At 52.8% G+C, this 19,322-nt stretch overlaps 1 protein-coding gene across 4 annotated transcripts in view; it reads right to left on the bottom strand.

The window, feature by feature from the left end:
• Positions 1–19,322, bottom strand: part of UNC5A (unc-5 netrin receptor A) — a 68,395-nt gene that overhangs the window by 4,653 nt on the left and 44,420 nt on the right. The window contains exons 2-9 of one of the 4 annotated variants that reach the window (XM_082380515.1): positions 17,030–17,251; positions 4,666–4,809; positions 4,313–4,416; positions 3,971–4,151; positions 3,131–3,298; positions 2,385–2,549; positions 1,150–1,338; positions 742–1,044 (exon numbers count right to left, since the gene is read on the bottom strand). In XM_082380515.1, the coding sequence (XP_082236641.1) occupies positions 742–1,044; positions 1,150–1,338; positions 2,385–2,549; positions 3,131–3,298; positions 3,971–4,151; positions 4,313–4,416; positions 4,666–4,809; positions 17,030–17,251 (1,476 nt within the window). Of the gene's footprint in view, positions 1–741; positions 1,045–1,149; positions 1,339–2,384; positions 2,550–3,130; positions 3,299–3,970; positions 4,152–4,312; positions 4,417–4,665; positions 4,810–17,029; positions 17,518–19,322 lie in introns of those variants that run through there. The other 3 variants (XM_082380513.1, XM_082380512.1, XM_082380514.1) reach the window with 3 other exon arrangements.

Below are 19,322 nucleotides of genomic sequence, written 5' to 3'. Positions count from 1 at the left end.
CGATTCTGTCACCCAGGAGAACTGTGGCTGGGGATGGAGGAATGGGAGTGATCTGCACAGACATGGCGATTAAAGCCATGGAGTGGGTGAGATCACTTGGGAAGAGGGCGCCAGGGTCGGGGGCGGGGGGGGGGGCGGCGTGCTCTGAGGAACACCTACATTTAGGGAGCAGGCACCAGGAGCAGCTGGAGAGGAACAAGGAAGTCAGGGCCATGTGGGGTCACCTAAACTGAGGAAATAGAGAATTTCAGGGTGGGAGAGGGGAGTCACACCAGAGGCTGTGGCGCTTTCCCAAAAGATGACCATGGAAAGGGTCTGTGGATTCTCTATGAAGGTGTCTCTGAGACCCTGTCCCAGGGGTTTCAGTGAGGTGGTAGGTGGAGGAGCCCCTGTCTAGGCGTTTTTCCTCTGCTGTCTCTCCACTAGTTCCCCAGCTCCCTGGGGCCTAGGGCCCGGCACACACAGGCTGGTTGGCTGTGTAAATGAATAGACAGTAGTCCTGTGTCCTTGGGCAACAGAAGGGAGATAGCTCTGGCCTCAGCCTTAGTGCCAGCCCCACTGCCAGCCAAGACTGGATCCTCTCCAAAACTCTATCCTCTTTCCTTGCTGGGCTGGCTCAGCCCTCGGGGTGAGGCTGAGAGGCATAGGAGGAACATCAAGGCTGTCCCATCCTCCTCCAGGAGGGACACATGCTAGTCTTGTCTCTTAGAGCTCCCTGGGGCACTCTAGGGTCCTTCCCACCTGTATTAGGGATCATCAGCCGGCCCCCAAGGAAGTTGAAGGTCCCATAGGCCATGTTGCTGGAGCCGCGGGGCAGGGAGCGGAAGTAATTCTGGGTGGAGAGGCGGGAGACGAAGTCCTCAGCCTCGGAGGTGGGTGAGCTGTGGTGCAGCGTGTGGCGGCCGCCACCCAGCGGGCTGAGCAGGTGCCCGTTGGTGAGCTGGAACTTGGGGCTGGGCCCATCTTGACGGGGACACAGACTGCCCTGGTAGGTGGTGGTGGTGGTGCTGAGGTCTGGCTGGATGGTGAGCAGATGGGGATTGTCTGCAAGGATCAGACAGACTTAGAGAGTGGCATGGGGGGCAGCCCTGTCTGGGCGGCCCTTGGCATGGGGGTCCGGCACAAGTGCTGGGGACAGGGGCACCCCACCTGCTTTGCTGGGCTTGATGCTGACGGGCTGGAAGCCTGAGGTGAGAATGGATGAGTCGGCCACATCCGAGTCCAGTCCCTCCTTCTTGCGGCAGTACACAAGAATGAGGACGAGCAGCAGCAGGAGGAGGCACACGGCCACGGCTATGAGGCCCACGTAGAGGGCCACGTCCTCTGGGCCGGAAGCAGCTGTGGGAGAGAGTACAGGCTTGGGAGGGGTAGGGTGCAGGAGGCCGGGAAGGAGAGGTCAGCGGTCTACGCCCCAGGAGGATGAGGCCGCCACTTCTCGGGCATCAGCACCAGTGGAGCAGCAGACGCTGGCAGCAGGGAGCATGGAATCGGCACACGTGCATTCCAGCCCTGCATCTGCCACCACCTTGCTGTGTCTCTCTGAGCAAATTGCAACCCTCATGAGCTCAATTCATGTTGAAGTTGCTGCTGATGGAGAATGGAGGAGGGGAAGAGCCACTTTCCTGGGTGGCCTGGAACCAGGATGCTAGGCTGAACCTGCTCTTCTGGGTCCCAGGGCAGCTGAGACTGAGGGTGAGCTCCTAGGATCCCCAAAGCAGGGGATCTGCTTTCTGGGGAGGGGGGGCGGTCTGCCATTCTGGTTCCTGGCCAGTCCCTGGGCCAGGAGCAGGGGTGCTACGGCTCTTCTCCCCGTCTGCTTAGCCCAGGCCTGGGGCAGGGCTGAGGAGAGAGTGATTGACCGCCTGGAGGAAGCTATATTGATTTTAGAAGGGCTTTGCATAATGGAAGAAATGTCCATCAGAAAGGAATTGACACAGATAATTAGGTTTTTAATTGAAAGAATGGGGGAGGGTGTGTTCTAGAGACAAAATCCAACAGAGATCTTTAATTGTTAGTTATGGCCTTGTAATTAACAGGCCTCACAAGTCTGGTGTCCCCACAGGACTTGTGTATGCACTTGGGGGACGGGGCGGAGGTAAAACTGCAGGAGAAGACAGGAAGGGGGTTGGGAGATGATCCCAGAGGCCGGGTGTGCACAGTAAAACCTCCAAATGTATGCATGTCTCAGGGCAGGTATGGGAGGTATTGGGGTGTATGTGGGCACATGTTGGGTGTGTTAGGGATGGGGTTCCCCAAGGGTCCTGAGCTTTGAATAGGGGGTGCAGCCTGTGGCAGGGGACTGATCCCTTAGCTACCACCTCCCCGGGGCAGGGTCGGGCCAATCCTGGCAAACTCAAGAGGATTTCCGGGTGGAGAGGACTCACTGTGCACGCAGAGGTCACTGGTACAATTGCGGGTGTCCAGGTCAGTGCCTCGGCACTCCTCACCTCCGTTGCGGGGTGCTGGGTCAGAGCACTCGCGGCTCCGCCAGTGGGTGCAGTCGAGCCCACAGGCCGACCACTTGCTCCACGGGCTCCAGCTGCCATCCACTAGATGCGAGACAGACATGGACAGAGAAGAGATGGCGTGGTCAGCCCAGGGAGCCAGTCCAGGCCGTCTGCCAGTGTGGCCCCGCTGGGCGTCCGGACCTGGTGCAATGTCAGGGCCAGGGCCAAGCCTGCCAGGCTGCAAGCCCTCTGGTGTCCAGCGGGCCTGGATGATGCATGCTAATGACAAGAGGCACGATGACACTGGGCCTGCTTGGTTCTACCCACACCGGGGGCCATCCTGGCCCTGGGGCAGTGAGGGCACTTGGTCGCACAATGACCCTCTGATCCCAGGCGCAGGTGGTTCTGCAGCACCAGGCTGGGGCCTGCCCCACACTGACTGTACCTGTCCTGACTGCACCTTAGACCCTGTGACTCAGCCCCTCTGCTGAGGCTGAGCCTGGACACAGACTGAGCCCTGCCTCCGATCACACTGAACCCCATCCTGGCCTCAGACTGTGAGCCTGGCCCTGCGTGCGGGCGGGTGGGATGGAGCCATGGGGAGCAGGCTGGTGGGCACGATGGAGCCAGGGCACGGAGATGGTGTGGTGAAGAGCGATGCGGGAGGCGGCAGCCGCTGGTACCTGGGCACAGGGTGGCGCAGGCTGTTTTCTGGACATTCTGCCCCTCACAGAAGGCGCCCCCGTTGAGAGGCGCCGGGTTGGTGCAGCTCCGGCTCCTTTTCTGCCAGCCGCGCCCACAGCTGGCGCTGCAGACGGACCACTCGGTCCACGTCGACCACCCACCGTTCACTGGCCGGACAGAGAAGGACTGGGGTCAGGGAGCGGGGGCTTCCTCAGACACACTGGCCCAGGGGCCGGGGCAGGAGGACAGAGGGGCTGTGAGCTGGAAACGGGCAGGCTGCAGCTGTGTTGAGAGAGAGGTCCTGGAGGGGAGACCATGCTTCTGCCCATTGCCCCCAGGGCCTGGCAGCACCCGCTCCACAGCCCCTTCTCCCCGTGGGCACCAGCCCTAGCTGCAACTCCCATGCTCCTCCAACCCAAACACCAGCCTTTCACGGGGGTTACTCCCGCACCCCTCCCTCTGTCTGCTCCTGGGGATGTCCAGGTCACTTTACTTCCTACCCCGGGGACACAGGAGCACAGGCTGTGGTCTGTCACTTTCCTAGACTCCCATCCTGTCCACTCATCTCCTTCTGCACAATGGCCTCCTGCCCACAAGTAAGCCAAGGGATGGTCCAGCCACAGATGACCACCAACCTGCCCCCCATCTCCACCCAGATATGCCCCTTGGCTCCCTGACAGCCACAGTAAGTCCTCTCCCTGTCCTTCCCAGTCAGGCCACGGTTTGGCTTGCCTGGTCCTGGCTCTGCAGGGAGCCAGCCACACGTGGTTGCCCTGAAGGCAGCCCCAGTGCCTCTCCTATGCCCGGAGCCCTTCTGCCCCACCAGCACCGGGGCCCACCGTAGACGATGACAGCAGCGGAGGCGCTGCGGCGACGAGCTACGATGTTCTTGGCCACGCAGGTGTAGTTGGCCGTGTCGGCCAGGCGGGCCTGTCGCACCACCAGGCTATGCTCCCGCGTGATGTACACATTGGGGTCCAGGGATGGGTCCACCAGGTCCTCGTTCCGGAGCCACTCCACCTGGGGGAGGGAGCCATGCCGCTGCACTACCTGACTATGCTGGCCCTGCCCGGAGCGAGAGTGGCCCCTGGGGTGGGGGATCAGCCTGGAGGGGTGGGCAAGCGGGACCCGAGACCTGGGAGCACTGCCCACCTGTGGAGTGGCACTGGAGCCCCGCTCACCTCAGCTGGGGGGATGCCCTCTGGCGGGCGGCAGGGCAGCACGATGCCCTGCTCCAGGGACACCTCCTTGGCCAGCGGCTCCTGCTCAAAGTTCTTGCGCAAATCTGGGGGAAGAACAAGAGTGTCCTCCAGGCTGAGTGCCTCACGCCAGGTCAGCCTGGCTGACCCTGTCCCCTGGTCCCGCAGGGGCCATGGCACATGCCAGAAGGAAGTGTCAAGTGCCCAGGGGGACATGGGGGTGGCTGGGCAGCGTCCATAGGCACTCCCTCCGCCCATCAAGGCAGGATCTGAGGATTTCTGATGAGACCTCCTCCCCCAGTGACACCCTAGGGCCACCTCCGCCCTGGACTCACAGGCAATGCGGATGTAGGCCTTCTGACTCTTGGTGGTGCCCGAGGAGCTCCACGCCACGCACTGGCACCAGTACTCCTCCAGCCCAAACACCTTCTCCACCTGCTGCCTCGAGACATTGATGCGGACCTCCATGGCAGGCAGTCCTGAGGGTGGAGGGGTGGGTAGCAAGGGCCGGGGCCATGCCTAGCCCCCAGGCCTCTCTGTCCAGTCCCCTGCCGGGCCCCTGCGCCACCGTAGTCCTCCCTCTGCTCAGCAGGAGAGTGGACGGACACTGGGGGCAACCCTCTGCCTGGAGGGAACACTGGGGGGCTCAGGGGGAGTCCCTTTATATCACCTGAAGGTCAAGAGTGGGTGCTTCCATTCATTATACTTTGTTACCCAAGGCCTGTCTCCCTGGAGTACTTACAAAAATATCACTACAGGGGCTTCCTGTGGTTTCAGAGACAAGGGCACAGAGGAGCTTTGGGCAGCAAGGGCTGGCAGAGGAGGTGGGGCAGATAGGCTAGCCCTGGGACCTTTGTGGGTAAAAAAAAGGGTAAGGAGCGATCTGGCTCACCTCCTGGGGTTAGTAGGTAGATCCTGATGCGTGATAATATAATAACAGCTATTAACAAGATAATTACAGTGATTATGCTGTATGATAATAGACCCCTGGGGCTTAGCAAGTGTTTCCCACGTGCTGGCTTATCTTTTTCAATCTGCTCCCTTGAAGGTATTGCTCCCACTCCATGGATGAGGAAACAGAGGCTCGGAGAGGCAGTGACTTGCCACAGGCGTCCAGGGCTGTCTGCTGTCTGAATCCAGAGTACGTTCAGAGTGCTCAGAATCCAAGGCGTGCTCAGGGTTTACCGGAGGAGGGTGCTGGGGGTGCCCATCCCACAGGGAGAAATGTTGGCGAGGGGGAGGGGGCAGCTCACAGAGGGGAAGCTGGCCTGTGATGGGTGGCCGGGACCCTCTCTACCCTGAATGGACTGGGCTGGAGGAAACACCTTTCAAGGATGGACACAGTCCCCACATGTCTGCCACACCCAGAACCAGGTGTGGGGCATCTGGGGAGGGTCCAGACTTCTGAGGACCCAGAAGGGGGGATACCAGTCCTCCTCCAGGCCCCTGGCCCTCAGACAAAACCAGTGTCCCCAGGAGTAAGAAAAGACTGTTTCCAATTTCTCCTCCTCCTGACCCCAATTTCCCTTGGGTCATTGGCTTATCAGAAAGAGGGAGAGAGGCTGGTGTTTCCATTGTTAACAGAGAAATTCAATTAGGGCTGCATTGCAGGAGGAGCCGTGGCCCAGCTGAGCAGGTAAGCTAGGAGGCTGTTTTCTGTCTTAATTTCTCTAACGTGTCTTTCCCTGACCCCTGCCCAGACCCCTCCTCATGAGTCTCTCTGGCTCCCACACTGGGCTCCCTGATTTTCCTATCCCTCACCCCTGCCCCCTCGTGAGTTCTCACAGGAGATGGGGTGTGTGTATCACGTCTGGCTGAGGTCACAATCACTGGGCTAGATCCCTCCGTTCTGGGCACTGCCTACCCCATCCTCTAAGCGCTGGATGTGTACGTTCTAGTGGTGTGGGATGAGGGCTGAGAAGCGAGAAGGGGTCCCTTACAGGGTCTGTGCATAGGAGAGGGGCCCTGGGCACCAGCCAGCTGTCAAGCACACAGATTCTTGGAGCATCTGAGAAGGAGCTGTGCACACACTTGGGGGTAGAGACAGGGTCCTCCCTCTCAGCCTTTGGGGTTAGTGGTTGGAGACCTCCAGAACATTCTGAACTGGAAACTTTTCCTCTCTTGGGTGGACAGGTCTATGGATGGACTGCTCCATCCCCCATGGTGGTGGGGGGAGCTCACGCACTACCCAGGCAGCTCAGCTCAGGGAGAACAGCACTAAATTTAAGTGCTCCTGGGACCTCCTTGGTGGTCCAGTGGTTAAGACTCTGCCTTCCAATGCAGGGGACGCGGGTTCCATCCCTGGTTGGGGAACAAAGATCCCACATGTCTCGGGGCAACTAAGCCTGTGCGCCGCAACTACTGCGCCTGCGTGCTGCAACAAAAGATCCTGAGTGCCGCTACGAAGATCCTGCGTGCTGCAACTATTTGACTGCAACAGCCAAATAAATAAATATTAGGAAAAAAATCTTCAAAAAAAAAAATTTAAGTGCTCCTATTTCTTTTTCCTTGTCTCCTCCCCACTTCTGTCCTGCCATCTCATCTCCTTCTTGCTGCCACGAATAAGGGCCAAGTTTGTCCATGAGGTCTAGATCCAGGCAGTGCCCTGGAGCCCCACAGGCTCTGGGAGGTGGGGAGACCCAGAGCCTGCCCTGCTGGTCCTTGAAATGAGGGGCTGTGCCCTCCCTGCTGCAGATCAATGAGCAGCCTGTCTCCTGGGAGCAGTTTCTGGGCACGGCTGTGTCTGCACCTGCCTGGTAAATGTGAGCAGATGCTAGCCTTGGGGAGGGACAGGAGGATGGAGGGGTCCCTGCTGGCCCAGGCCCAGGAGCATGTTGGGTGTGTGCAGGTGTGTGAGTGCTGTGGGCGTGTGGGGAGGCCCTGGTGTGGGCATGCTGAGGGTTTCTGGGAGGTGGAGGGGTGGGGGTAGGGGGCTCTGAGGGCAAGCGAGGGCTTAGGGTACCTTCTTACCAAACTGCTTCTAATAACCAGTCGGTTTGTTTAATTCATGATAAATCACACTCCCAGACCGGACTCCAATGCTTGGTTTTGCAAATTTCCAGCTTTTACACTATCAGTGGGTTTGGGATCAAGAGATTTCAGGCTTTGGTCCCCTCCTCCTGGCCTTCTGGATGGAGAATGGGGGCGAGCAAAGGGGAGATCAGGTGCTCTCTCCTGGGGTGTCCACCCTGCCATCCCCACCCCCATGCAGAAATGGGTGGGGCTGCAGATTTGGGCTGACCTCTGACCCCGCCATACCTGCCTGACCACAGAGCATTCCTGGCTCAGGGTCTTGGGTCTGTGTGTAGCATGGTGGTGCCGCCCATGGCCTGGGCATCTGTTTGTGGGTAAGTGAGAAGCCTATCTCTTTGCCTCAAAACACTCAATGGCTTTGGGTTGAGAAGTCAATAAGATCAATGAAAATTCAGATGTGCAGGCCATGGGAGGCCTGAGGTTGGATGCTCAGAGCAGGAGGGAGCCCTGGTGGCTATGGGTAGGACGTGTCCCCGTGAGCTCTGCTCTCTGCCTGGCTTTGAAGGGAGCAAGGCCAGGAGAGCCTGTTGGGGAATGTGGGCTGAGGGCTGGCCTGGCCTATGACTGCTATGTAGGCAAGAGCCTGGGTCTCAGCCAAGCCATGGATTCCAGACCTCGTGATGGGAGGAGACAAGGAGGGGTGTATGTGGGAAGCCAGGAAGGGGAGGTGTGAGCAGTTTGGGGCTGGCCTGGCACCTTCCAAGAGGTTCCAGGACAGGCTCTCAAGGCTGTGGGGAGACAGGTCTCTGGCTGTGGCTTGCTCTTCCTCACCTGTCCTTTCCTTGGGGGACCTAGCTCAGCAGCAGGAGGACTCATAATGCTGCAAAGTGGTGCTGGGCCCTAGGCGTGGGGTAGGGAGAGAGGAAAGACCTGCGGCTGGGCTCCACCTGGGTGTGAGAGATCTCGCAGCTTCCCTCACCAACCTGCAAGGAGGCCATCCTCATCCCCATTTTACAGATGAGGAAACTGAGGCCCAGGGAGGGAAGGGGGGCTTGCCGCAGGGGGCACCAACCCCATGCATTCCCCTCCTGAGAGTGGGAGGCAGAGCTGGATCACCTGCAACAAGAGCCTTGTGGGCTAAATTCTTAGCGCCTTGCTGCTGCCGCCGCCAGGAAGCCTGTGTGTGAGCACAGGTCACTCTCCACACCGCCCCTACCGGGAGCCCGTGCAGCCCGCCACTGCCAGCGTCCCGTGATCCAGGGACAACTTCAGCGGGAGAACGCACAGCGCGCCTCAGGCTGCTGCAACGTCACGACGCCTCTGACGCCGCAGGCTCGCCCCGCCTCCTCCGTACCGCTCCCTCCCCCGGCCTGAGTGAGCCAGAGCCCCCGAAGCAGCTGCTCCTTTAACCCCGTTCTGTCTGGGCGGGGAACGGACGCCCTCAGGCGACGTACATGCAGAGGCGGGTCCAAATCCAAAGCTGAACGCTGGGAGCTGTACGAACAAAGAAGAGAAAGGGAAATCTCCCCCAGCAGCCTCAGAAGCAGCGGATTAAAGCTCCACAAACAACTTGATGTGTCTGCATCTGTTGAATACCTGAATAGACAACGAATCATCCCAAATTCAAAAGGTGGACTTTAGGAGCAGGATATATTAATTTCCCCTTTTCCTTTTTTTGTGAGTGTATATGTGTATGCTTCTGGGTGAGATTTTGTCTGTATAGCTTTGCTTTCACCATCAGTCCTAGGGTTAGGTCCATCCATTTTTTTTTTTTTTTCCCTAATATATGCTTTCTTAATAATTTTTTCCGTATTTTCTATTTTTAGAAATTAAAAAATTTTAATAAGTTTTTTCATATTTTTTATTTTAAAAAATTAAAATTTTTTTTCTTAATAAATTTTTTTCTTAAAAATTTTTTCTTATTTTTTACTATAAAAAATTAACAAAACTATTTTTAAAAATTAAAAAATTTTTTTTTCTGAATACATTTACTCTTAATAATTTTTTTTCTTATTTTTTATTATAATAGCTTTATTTTATTTTATTTTATCCTCTTTTTTTCTTTCTATTTTTTTCTCCCTTATATTCTGAGCTGTGTGGATGAAAGGCTCTTGGTGCTCCAGCCAGGCATCAGGGCTGTGCCTCTGAGGTGGGAGAGCCAACTTCAGGACACTGGTCCACAAGAGACCTCCCAGCTCCACGTAATACCAAACGGCAAAAATCTCTCAGAGATCTCCATCTCAACATCAAGACCCAGCTTCACTCAACGACCAGCAAGCTACAGGGCTGGACACCCTATGCCAAACAACTAGCAAGACAGGAAGACAGGAACACAGCCCCATCCATTAGCAGGGAGGCTGCCTAAAATCATAAGGCCACAGACACCCCAAAACACACCACCAGACGTGGACGTGCCCACCAGAAAGACAAGATTCAACCTCATCCACCAGAACACAGGCAATAGTCCCCTCCACCAGGAAGCCTACACAACCCACTGAACCAACCTTACCCACTGGGGACAGATACCAAAAACAACGGGAACTACGAACCTGCAGCCTGTGAAAAGGAGACCCCCAAAAAAGTAAGATAAGCAAAATGAGACGACAGAAAAACACACAGCAGATGAAGGAGCAGGGTCAAAACACACCAGACCTAACAAATGAAGAGGAAATAGGTAGTCTACCTGAAAAAGAATTCAGAATAATGATAGTAAGGATGATCCAAAATCTGGGAAATAGAATAGACAAAATGCAAGAAACATTTAACAAGGACGTAGAAGAACTAAAGAGGAACCAAGCAACGATGAAAAACACAATAAATGAAATTAAAAATACTCTAGATGGGATCAATAGCAGAATAACTGAGGCAGAAGAAAGGATAAGTGACCTGGAAGATAAAATGGTGGAAATAACTACTGCAGAGCAGGATAAAGAAAAAAGAATGAAAAGAACTGAGGACAGTCTCAGAGACCTCTGGGACAACATTAAACGCACCAACATTCGAATTATAGGGGTCCCAGAAGAAGAAGAGAAAAAGAAAGGGACTGAGAAAATATTTGAAGAGATTATAGTTGAAAACTTCCCTAATATGGGAAAGGAAATAGTTAATCAAGTCCTGGAAGCACAGAGAGTCCCATACAGGATAAACCCAAGGAGAAACACGCCAAGACACATATTAATCAAACTGTCAAAAATTAAATATAAAGAAAACATATTAAAAGCAGCAAGGGAAAAACAACAAATAACACACAAGGGAATCCCCATAAGGTTAACACCTGATCTTTCAGCAGAAACTCTGCAAGCCAGAAGGGAGTGGCAGGATATACTTAAAGTGATGAAGGAGAAAAACCTACAACCAAGATTACTCTACCCAGCAAGGATCTCATTCAGATGTGATGGAGAAATTAAAACCTTTACAGACAAGCAAAAGCTGAGAGAGTTCAGCACCACCAAACCAGCTTTACAACAAATGCTAAAGGAACTTCTCTAGGCAAGAAACACAAGAGAAGGAAAACACCTACAATAACAAACCCAAAACATTTAAGAAAATGGGAATAGGAACATACATATCGATAATTACCTTGAATGTAAATGGATTAAATGCTCCCACCAAAAGACACAGACTGGCTGAATGGATACAAAAACAAGACCCATATATATGCTGTCTACAAGAGACCCACTTCAGACCTAGAGACACATACAGACTGAAAGTGAGGGGATGGAAAAAGATATTCCATGCAAATGGAAATCAAAAGAAAGCTGGAGTAGCAATTCTCATATCAGACAAAATAGACTTTAAAATAAAGAATATTATAAGAGACAAAGAAGGACACTATATAATGATCAAGGGATCGATCCAAGAGGAAGGTATAACAATTGTAAATATTTATGCACCCAACATAGGAGCACCTCAATACATAAGGCAAATACTAACAGCCATAAAAGGGGAAATCGACAGCAACACAATCATAGTAGGGGACTTTAACACCCCACTTTCACCAATGGACAGATCATCCAAAATGAAAATAAATAAGGAAACACAAGCTTTAAATGATACATTAAACAAGATGGACTTAATTGATATTTATAGGACATTCCACCCAAAAACAACAGAATACACATTTTTCTCAAGTGCGCATGGAACATTCTCCAGGATAGATCATATCTTGGGTCACAAATCAAGCCTTGGTAAATTTAAGAAAATTGAAATCGTATCAAGTATCTTTTCCGACCACAACGCTATGAGACTAGATATCAATTACAGGAAAAGACCTGTAAAAAATACAAACACATGGAGGCTACACAATACACTACTTAATAACGACGTGATCACTGAAGAAATCAAAGGGGAAATCAAAAAATACCTAGAAACAAATGACAATGGAGATACGACGACCCAAAACCTATGGGACGCAGCAAAAGCAGTGCTAAGAGGGAAGTTTATAGCAATACAAGCCTACCTCAAGAAACAGGAAACATCTCGAATAAACAACCTAACCTTGCACCTAAAGCAATTAGAGAAAGAAGAACAAAAAAACCCCAAAGCTAGCAGAAGGAAAGAAATCATAAAGATCAGGTCAGAAATAAATGAAAAAGAAATGAAGGAAACAATAGCAAAAATCAATAAAAATAAAAGCTGGTTCTTTGAGAAGATAAACAAAATTGATAAACCATTAGCCAGACTCATCAAGAGAAAAAGGGAGAAGACTCAAATCAATAGAATTAGAAATGAAAAAGGAGAAGTAACCACTGACACTGCAGAAATACAAAAGATCATGAGAGATTACTACAAGCAACTCTACGCCAATAAAATGGACAACCTGGAAGAAATGGACAGATTCTTAGAAATGCACAAACTGCCGAGACTGAACCAGGAAGAAATAGAAAATATGAACAGACCAATCACAAGCACTGAAATTGAAACTGTGATTAAAAACCTTCCAACAAACAAAAGCCCAGGACCAGATGGCTTCACAGGTGAATTCTATCAAACATTTAGAGAAGAGCTAACACCTATCCTTCTCAAACTCTTCCAAAATATTGCAGAGGGAGGAACACTCCCAAACTCATTCTACGAGGCCACCATCACCCTGATACCAAAACCAGACAAAGATGTCACAAAGAAAGAAAACTACAGGCCAATATCACTGATGAACATAGATGCAAAAATCCTCAACAAAATACTCGCAAACAGAATCCAACAGCACATTAAAAGGATCATACACCATGATCAAGTGGGGTTTATCCCAGGAATGCAAGGATTTTTCAATATACGTAAATCAATCAATGTGATACACCATATTAACAAATTGAAGGAGAAAAACCATATGATCATCTCAATAGATGCAGAGAAAGCTTTCGACAAAATTCAACACCCATTTATGATAAAAGCCCTGCAGAAAGTAGGCATAGAGGGAACTTTCCTCAACATAATAAAGGCCATATATGACAAACCCACAGCCAACATTGTCCTCAATGGTGAAAAACTGAAACCATTTCCACTAAGATCAGGAACAAGACAAGGTTGCCCACTCTCACCACTATTATTCAACATAGTTTTGGAAGTGTTAGCCACAGCAATCAGAGAAGACAAAGAAATAAAAGGAATCCAAATCGGAAAAGAAGAAGTAAAGCTGTCACTGTTTGCAGATGACATGATACTATACATAGAGAATCCTAAAGATGCTACCAGAAAACTCCTAGAGCTAATCAATGAATTTGGTAAAGTAGCAGGATACAAAATTAATGCACAGAAATCTCTTGCATTTCTATACACTAATGACGAAAAATCTGAAAGTGAAATTAAGAAAACACTCCCGTTTACCATTGCAACAAAAAGAATAAAATACCTAGGAATAAACCTACCTAAGGAGACAAAAGACCTGTATGCAGAAAATTATAAGACACTGATGAAAGAAATTAAAGATGATACAAATAGATGGAAAGATATACCATGTTCCTGGATTGGAAGAATCAACATTGTGAAAATGACTCTACTACCCAAAGCAATCTACAGATTCAATGCAATCCCTATCAAACTACCACTGGCATTTTTCACAGAACTAGAACAAAAAATTGCACAATTTGTATGGAAACACAAAAGACCCCGAATAGCCAAAGCAATCTTGAGAACGAAAAATGGAGCTGGGGGAATCAGGCTCCCTGACTTCAGACTATATTACAAAGCTACAGTAATCAAGACTGTTTGGTACTGGCACAAAAACAGAAATATTGATCAATGGAACAGGATAGAAAGCCCAGAGATAAACCCACGCACATATGGTCACCTTATCTTTGATAAAGGAGGCAAGCATATACAGTGGAGAAAAGACAGCCTCTTCAATAAGTGGTGCTGGGAAAATTGGACAGATACACGTAAAAGTATGAAATTAGAACACTCCCTGACACCATGCACAAAAATAAACTCAAAATGGATTAAAGACCTAAGTGTAAGACCAGACACTATCAAACTCTTAGAGGAAAACATAGGCAGAACACTCTATGACATACATCACAGCAAGATTCTTTTTGACCCAGCTCCCAGAGAAATGGAAATAAGAACACAAATAAACAAATGGGACCTAATGAAACTTAAAAGCTTTTGCACAGCAAAGGAAACCATAAACAAGACCAAAAGACAACCATCAGAATGGGAGAAAATATTTGCAAATGAAGCAACTGACAAAGGATTAATCTCCAAGATTTACAAGCAGCTCATGCAGCTCAATAACAAAAAAACGAACAACCCAATCCAAAAATGGGCAGAAGACCTAAATAGACATTTCTCCAAAGAAGATATACAGATGGCCTACAGACACATGAAAGAATGCTCAACATCATTAATCATTAGAGAAATGCAAATCAAAACTACAATGAGATATCATCTCACACCGGTCAGAATGGCCATCATCAAAAAATCTAGAAACAATAAATGCTGGAGAGGGTGTGGAGGAAAGGGAACTCTCTTGCACTGTTGGTGGGAATGTAAATTGATACAGCCACTATGGAGAACAGTATGGAGGTTCCTTAAAAAACTACAAATAGAACTACCATACGATCCAGCAATCCCACTACTGGGCATATACCCTGAGAAAACCATAGTTCAAAAAGTGTCATGTACCACAGTGTTCATTGCAGCTCTATTTACAATAGCCAGGACATGGAAGCAACCTAAATGTCCATCGACAGATGAATGGATAAAGAAGATGTGGCACATATATACAATGGAATATTACTCAGCCATAAAAAGAAATGAAATGGAGGTATTTGTAATGAGGTGGATGGAATTAGAGTCTGTCATACAGAGTGAAGTAAGTCAGAAAGAGAAAAACAAATACAGTATGCTAACACATATATACGGAATCTAAGGAAAAAAAAAAGCCATGAAGAACCTAGTGGCAAGACGGGAATAAAGACACAGACCTACTAGAGAATGGACTTGAGGATATGGGGAGGGGGTGGGGTGAGATGTGACAGGGTGAGAGAGTGTCATGGACATATATACACTACCAAATGTAAAATAGATAGCTAGTGGGAAGCAGCCGCATAGCACAGGGAGATCAGCTCGGTGCTTTGTGACCACCTAGAGGGGTGGGATGGGGAGGGTGGGAGGGAGGGAGATGCAAGAGGGAAGAGATATGGGAACATATTGTATATGTATAACTGATTAACTTTGTTGTAAAGCAGAAGCTAACACACCATTGTAAGGCAATTATACTTCAATAAAGATGTTTAAAAAATAAATAAATAAATAAATAAATTCTTAGCGCCTCACCTAGGCCTGGCACAGAGCAGGTGCTCAGTTAAGACCTGAGGACTGCAAGGAGGACACTGCCAGCAGCAGGTGTGTGTAAGGCCAGGACAATGCAGGGCTCAAGGACCTGGGCAGGAATCACTCACTAGGGGGCTGACACTTGGAGGGAAGAAGACCAGCCCCTGGTGACCCTGGCAGGGGAGGATGGGGCGTGACTTTTGTGGACCAGAACGCCTGGTTGGAGCCCTGGACGAGTCAGAGCCATCTGTAATAGGACAGGCTGGCTCTGAGGACTAAATCACACGCTGACGAAACTCAGGGCTCATCTGCTCACATCTGGGTTCTTGTGAGAGCTTCCGAGTTCACCAGGGCAGGGCCCCCTCCTCCAGTCTCCCTCTGCCTGGCACCAGCTTCCCACAGTGCAAGTGTGGCTGCAGCTTCCTCGTCTCGCCGACCACCCCCTCGACCCCAACTTCTGCCACTCCAAACCTGGGCCTCTGGCCAGCCTGCCGTTCCCTGCATTTGTCCTTTGGCCTGATAAACAGCCATTCCAGCTGGTTTTAAGACTGAGGTTGGATGTTACCACCCCACACCACCCCCACTCCGGGAATCCTTCCTGGGCTGCCCAGTCCCTCCCACCAGGAGCATGGGCCACCCCTCTGGGCCTGTGGTCCCCTGCCTGCCCTTGGCATCAGTGTGAGCTGTTCTGGGTGCCACCTGCTTGCCCCTGTGACTCAGGCCTCACTCAAGTGGCCGTACCCGGCACAGGGTCTGTGCGCTGTGTGTCTCAGGCTGGCTGAGCCTCGGTGGGAAGGGGCTCAGGACTTAACCTGAGGGCTCATCGTGTGTGTGGGCTCCACAAAGCATCAAGGCAGAGGGGTAGGAAAAATGAGCTTAACTGGGGTCCAGTTAGCGAGGAGGAGAGGCTGTTAGCTCTGCCGGGCCTGTTCTCGGGGAGCATGGGAACCCAAACAATGGCTCTCTGCCCCCATCCCCATTGCCTACTGCCTAAGGCCAGAGCTGGAGGTGGGGAATGAGGTGTCCCACAGAAGGGGCACTTCTTGGGTCTGCCTCCCCTGTCAGCCCCCCACACTGGCCCCGAGTGTCACCCATAGCTCTGGTCGTGTCACTCGGTAGCTTGAAATCCCACAGGACTGTGACCTCACTCCAGAGCTGGACGGGTGAGGCTCCTGGATGCACCACTGCCCGCTGCACACACTCCACACCCTCCCTGCTAAGCCCCGACCCGCACGCCGGCCCATCTGCCTCCAGGGCTTTGCTTGTGCTGTGTCCCTTTCTGGGGGCGCCTGGGACGCCCTTCTCCTCTTCTCGCCCTGACCAGGTTTACATATCACCTTCCCCGAGGAGCCTCCCTGGGCAGCCACAGGTCCCAGAACTCAGTGAGAGGTCACTGTGCTGCCCCCATCTCCATGGGGCTGTGTCTCCAGCTCAAGGGTGGGTGCTCAGGGAACGTGCCAACGAATGGACCAACGAATGAACCAACAGATGCACAAAGAAAACAATCACGGAATGTGAGGTCCGTGAGCTCTTCCATCATCTGGGATCCACTCTTTTCAAACCTTTCTCTGCTGGCGCCACTTGCCAGCCTGCCTCTGGGTCTGCCTGGGCTCAGATGCAGCGGCAGGGTCCTGCCCCCCCAAACCCACAGAGCACCCTGGGGCATTTTGGGGCGGCTTCTCTTTTACTCACTCCCCCACCAAGTGATGAAGTCTGGTGAGGGTGGGCCTCCCAGGAAAGGCCTTGGTGTGTACACAGTGGGTCCTAGGTGTGGGAGTCCTGCCTCTCCTGGGGACCTGGGGTCGTGCACACAGAGTGGTTAGTTTCACCCTGGCCTCGGCTCACAGGCATGCAGCAGGGGCAATGGCAGGCCCCTCTCTGGGCCTCCATTGCCTCTGAGGCTGAGACTCGCTCCCCCTTCGAGTGACCCCGCCTGGCGCCCCAGCCTGGTCTCACCGCTGCTCCCATCCGTGCTGCGCTCGATCACGTGGTCCACCTGGCGCACCCACTCCCCGTTGCACTTGAAGAAGATTTGCGTGGCGGGCATGGCCTTGCACACCAGCAGCACCGGCTTGTTCTTGACGATGTACACGTCCTCGGGCTCCACCAGGAAGTCGGGAAGCAGGTCTGGGTTAGAGCCGGGCACCGGGTTGGCCACCGTGGCACTCTGCTGGGCCCCTGCAGCAGAAGCAAAGGGGGCAGGTGAGCTGGGGCCTCTGCTGGACTTGTGGGGTCCTCCCGGGGTTACCTGCCTGTTCAGGGGCTGGGACTGAGCCAAGAGGAGGCAGCCAGTGGGGCCAGGCTCTGCCGCTTCCAGCCCAGCAGGCTGGGTCCCCTTCCATAAAATAGGGGAAGAAGCAGCCCCCTGTGGAGACAAATACGGAAGTGCCAGCACACAGCAGCGGTCAGGGCTCATTACCACCCTGGTAGAAAGAAGTTCAGGTATCTGGTGAGGCAGCCCACTGCCCTGGAAGGCCCCGGGGGGAGAGAGGGAGGGAGGGAGAGGGCCCTGGGCAGCCTGGGGCTAGGGAGGGCAGGAGTCCCTTCCTCTGGTGCCCTGGCTGCCTCGGGGGCTACTTCTGGGTTGCTCCCCATTCCTGGCCCCTGCATGTAGTAGGTGCTGAGAAAATACCAAGTGAATGAAGGAGGGGAAGAGGCTCTGGCGAGTGCACATGTGAGGGATGTTGGTGGCAGTGCTACAGGAGAGGCCCCCAGGAGGGGCGACTTGGGGTGAGCCTGGGCTGCTGGGTGGGTCTCGGGGAGGGTGGGAGCCAGGAGGGTGTGTCTGGGAGCCTCAGGGGCCCCGGCCATGTCCCACCCTTCAAGGAGACCAGAATATGGGTTTCCTTCTAATTTTAACTGCAAACCACAGCCATCCCACAAGTCATTTGTTGCTAATTACACAGGTAATTGGCTCTGAGGCTTTGGTGGAGGTAACCCTCCACAGCAGTCTAACCGTCTGCTCGACCAGCAGGACCCTTGAGAGGGTGGGGAGGGGCGGGGGGGGGAGTGGGAGGATGGAGAGTGGGGGCACCCTCAGCCTCCACACCCACCAAACAGGCCCCTGACGGCCTGGCCTCTCTCAGGGCTGCAGTGATTTCCCCCAACACACACTCACAACCAACAGGGGGCTCTGGGCATAAAGAGGGAAAAGCTTGGGCTTCAGAGACCCATCTGCTCCCTGCTAGTGGTGACCTTAGGCGGGTTACCCATTTTGTTGTCTATGACACCTATGGAGGTCCTGTCTGCCCCGTGGGGGAGTCTGGAGCTGCCTCACGCAGTCGGCCTCCTGGCTCCACTACCTCCTTACGGGCAGCCCCAAACCCATGGAGGGCTTCTAACAGGGAGGCCTGGCTCCTCGGGCCCAGCGGGCATCCACGCTGCCCCTTCTCTCTTGCTTGCACAGGGACCCTCTCTTTCCAATGTGGGAGTCTGCCCTCTCCACCCCAAGACTGTGATTTTGGGGAGGGGATCTGTGCCTGGTCCTGTAGGCGCCGGGTGGGTGAGCTGGGAATGTCTGCAGAGGCTGAGAAACCTGGTGTGACTTCAGGTAACCCCTGCTTGTTTCCTTGCCTGCAAAATGGGGGATGGTACCCAATTCTTAGGGCTATCATGAGGATGAAGTGAAAAAAGGCACAGTGCTCGGTAAATGTTGGCTGCTATCCGTACCCAGTGCTTTTGCACTGACAGTGGCAAAGGGCTCCATCTCCTTCAGTAACTCTCCTAGCAATCTCTTCAGGGGTGGGGACTGATGAGGAAACTGAGGCACAGAGCCAGCAGGCGTCTTGCCCTCAGTGTCTGCAGCAGTGGGCTCATCCACCCCTCCTCCTCCACATCCACCCCTCCTACTCCCGCCCTGGCCTCTCCCCAGCCTGTCTCCCCCCTACCGCCTGCACTTTCTGCTGCTCCGTAATGAAGGCTAAGCTGCCAGGGGACCACGCTTGCAGTTGGGAAGACAAGCTCCCCTTGTCCCGCCCTGCCCCATCCTGAACCGCCTCCGTGGGGCTCTGCCACTCCTCAGGCCTCTGTTTTAGGTCTCGTGTTTTAGGCCACGGCATCTTTGCAGACCCCAGGGCTGCACAGAGGAGGGCCAAGCTTGACCCCTGAGCAGGGCCCACAGGGGGCTGGGGGCAGGCATCACAGGCTCCAGAAGGGCACGCGAGACCTCAGTGTCAGCTTCCAGGCCTGCCCACGCCTCGCCTCGCAGAGGCTCAGTTTGATGGCCTGTGTCTGCCTACTGGCTGGGAGC

Source organism: Balaenoptera borealis, assembly GCF_965194805.1.
Source record: "Balaenoptera borealis genome assembly, chromosome: 2".
Lineage (NCBI taxonomy): Eukaryota > Metazoa > Chordata > Mammalia > Artiodactyla > Balaenopteridae > Balaenoptera > Balaenoptera borealis.
The sequence above is the reverse complement of the archived record's forward strand: the minus strand, read 5'-3'. Positions and strand labels throughout refer to the sequence as shown.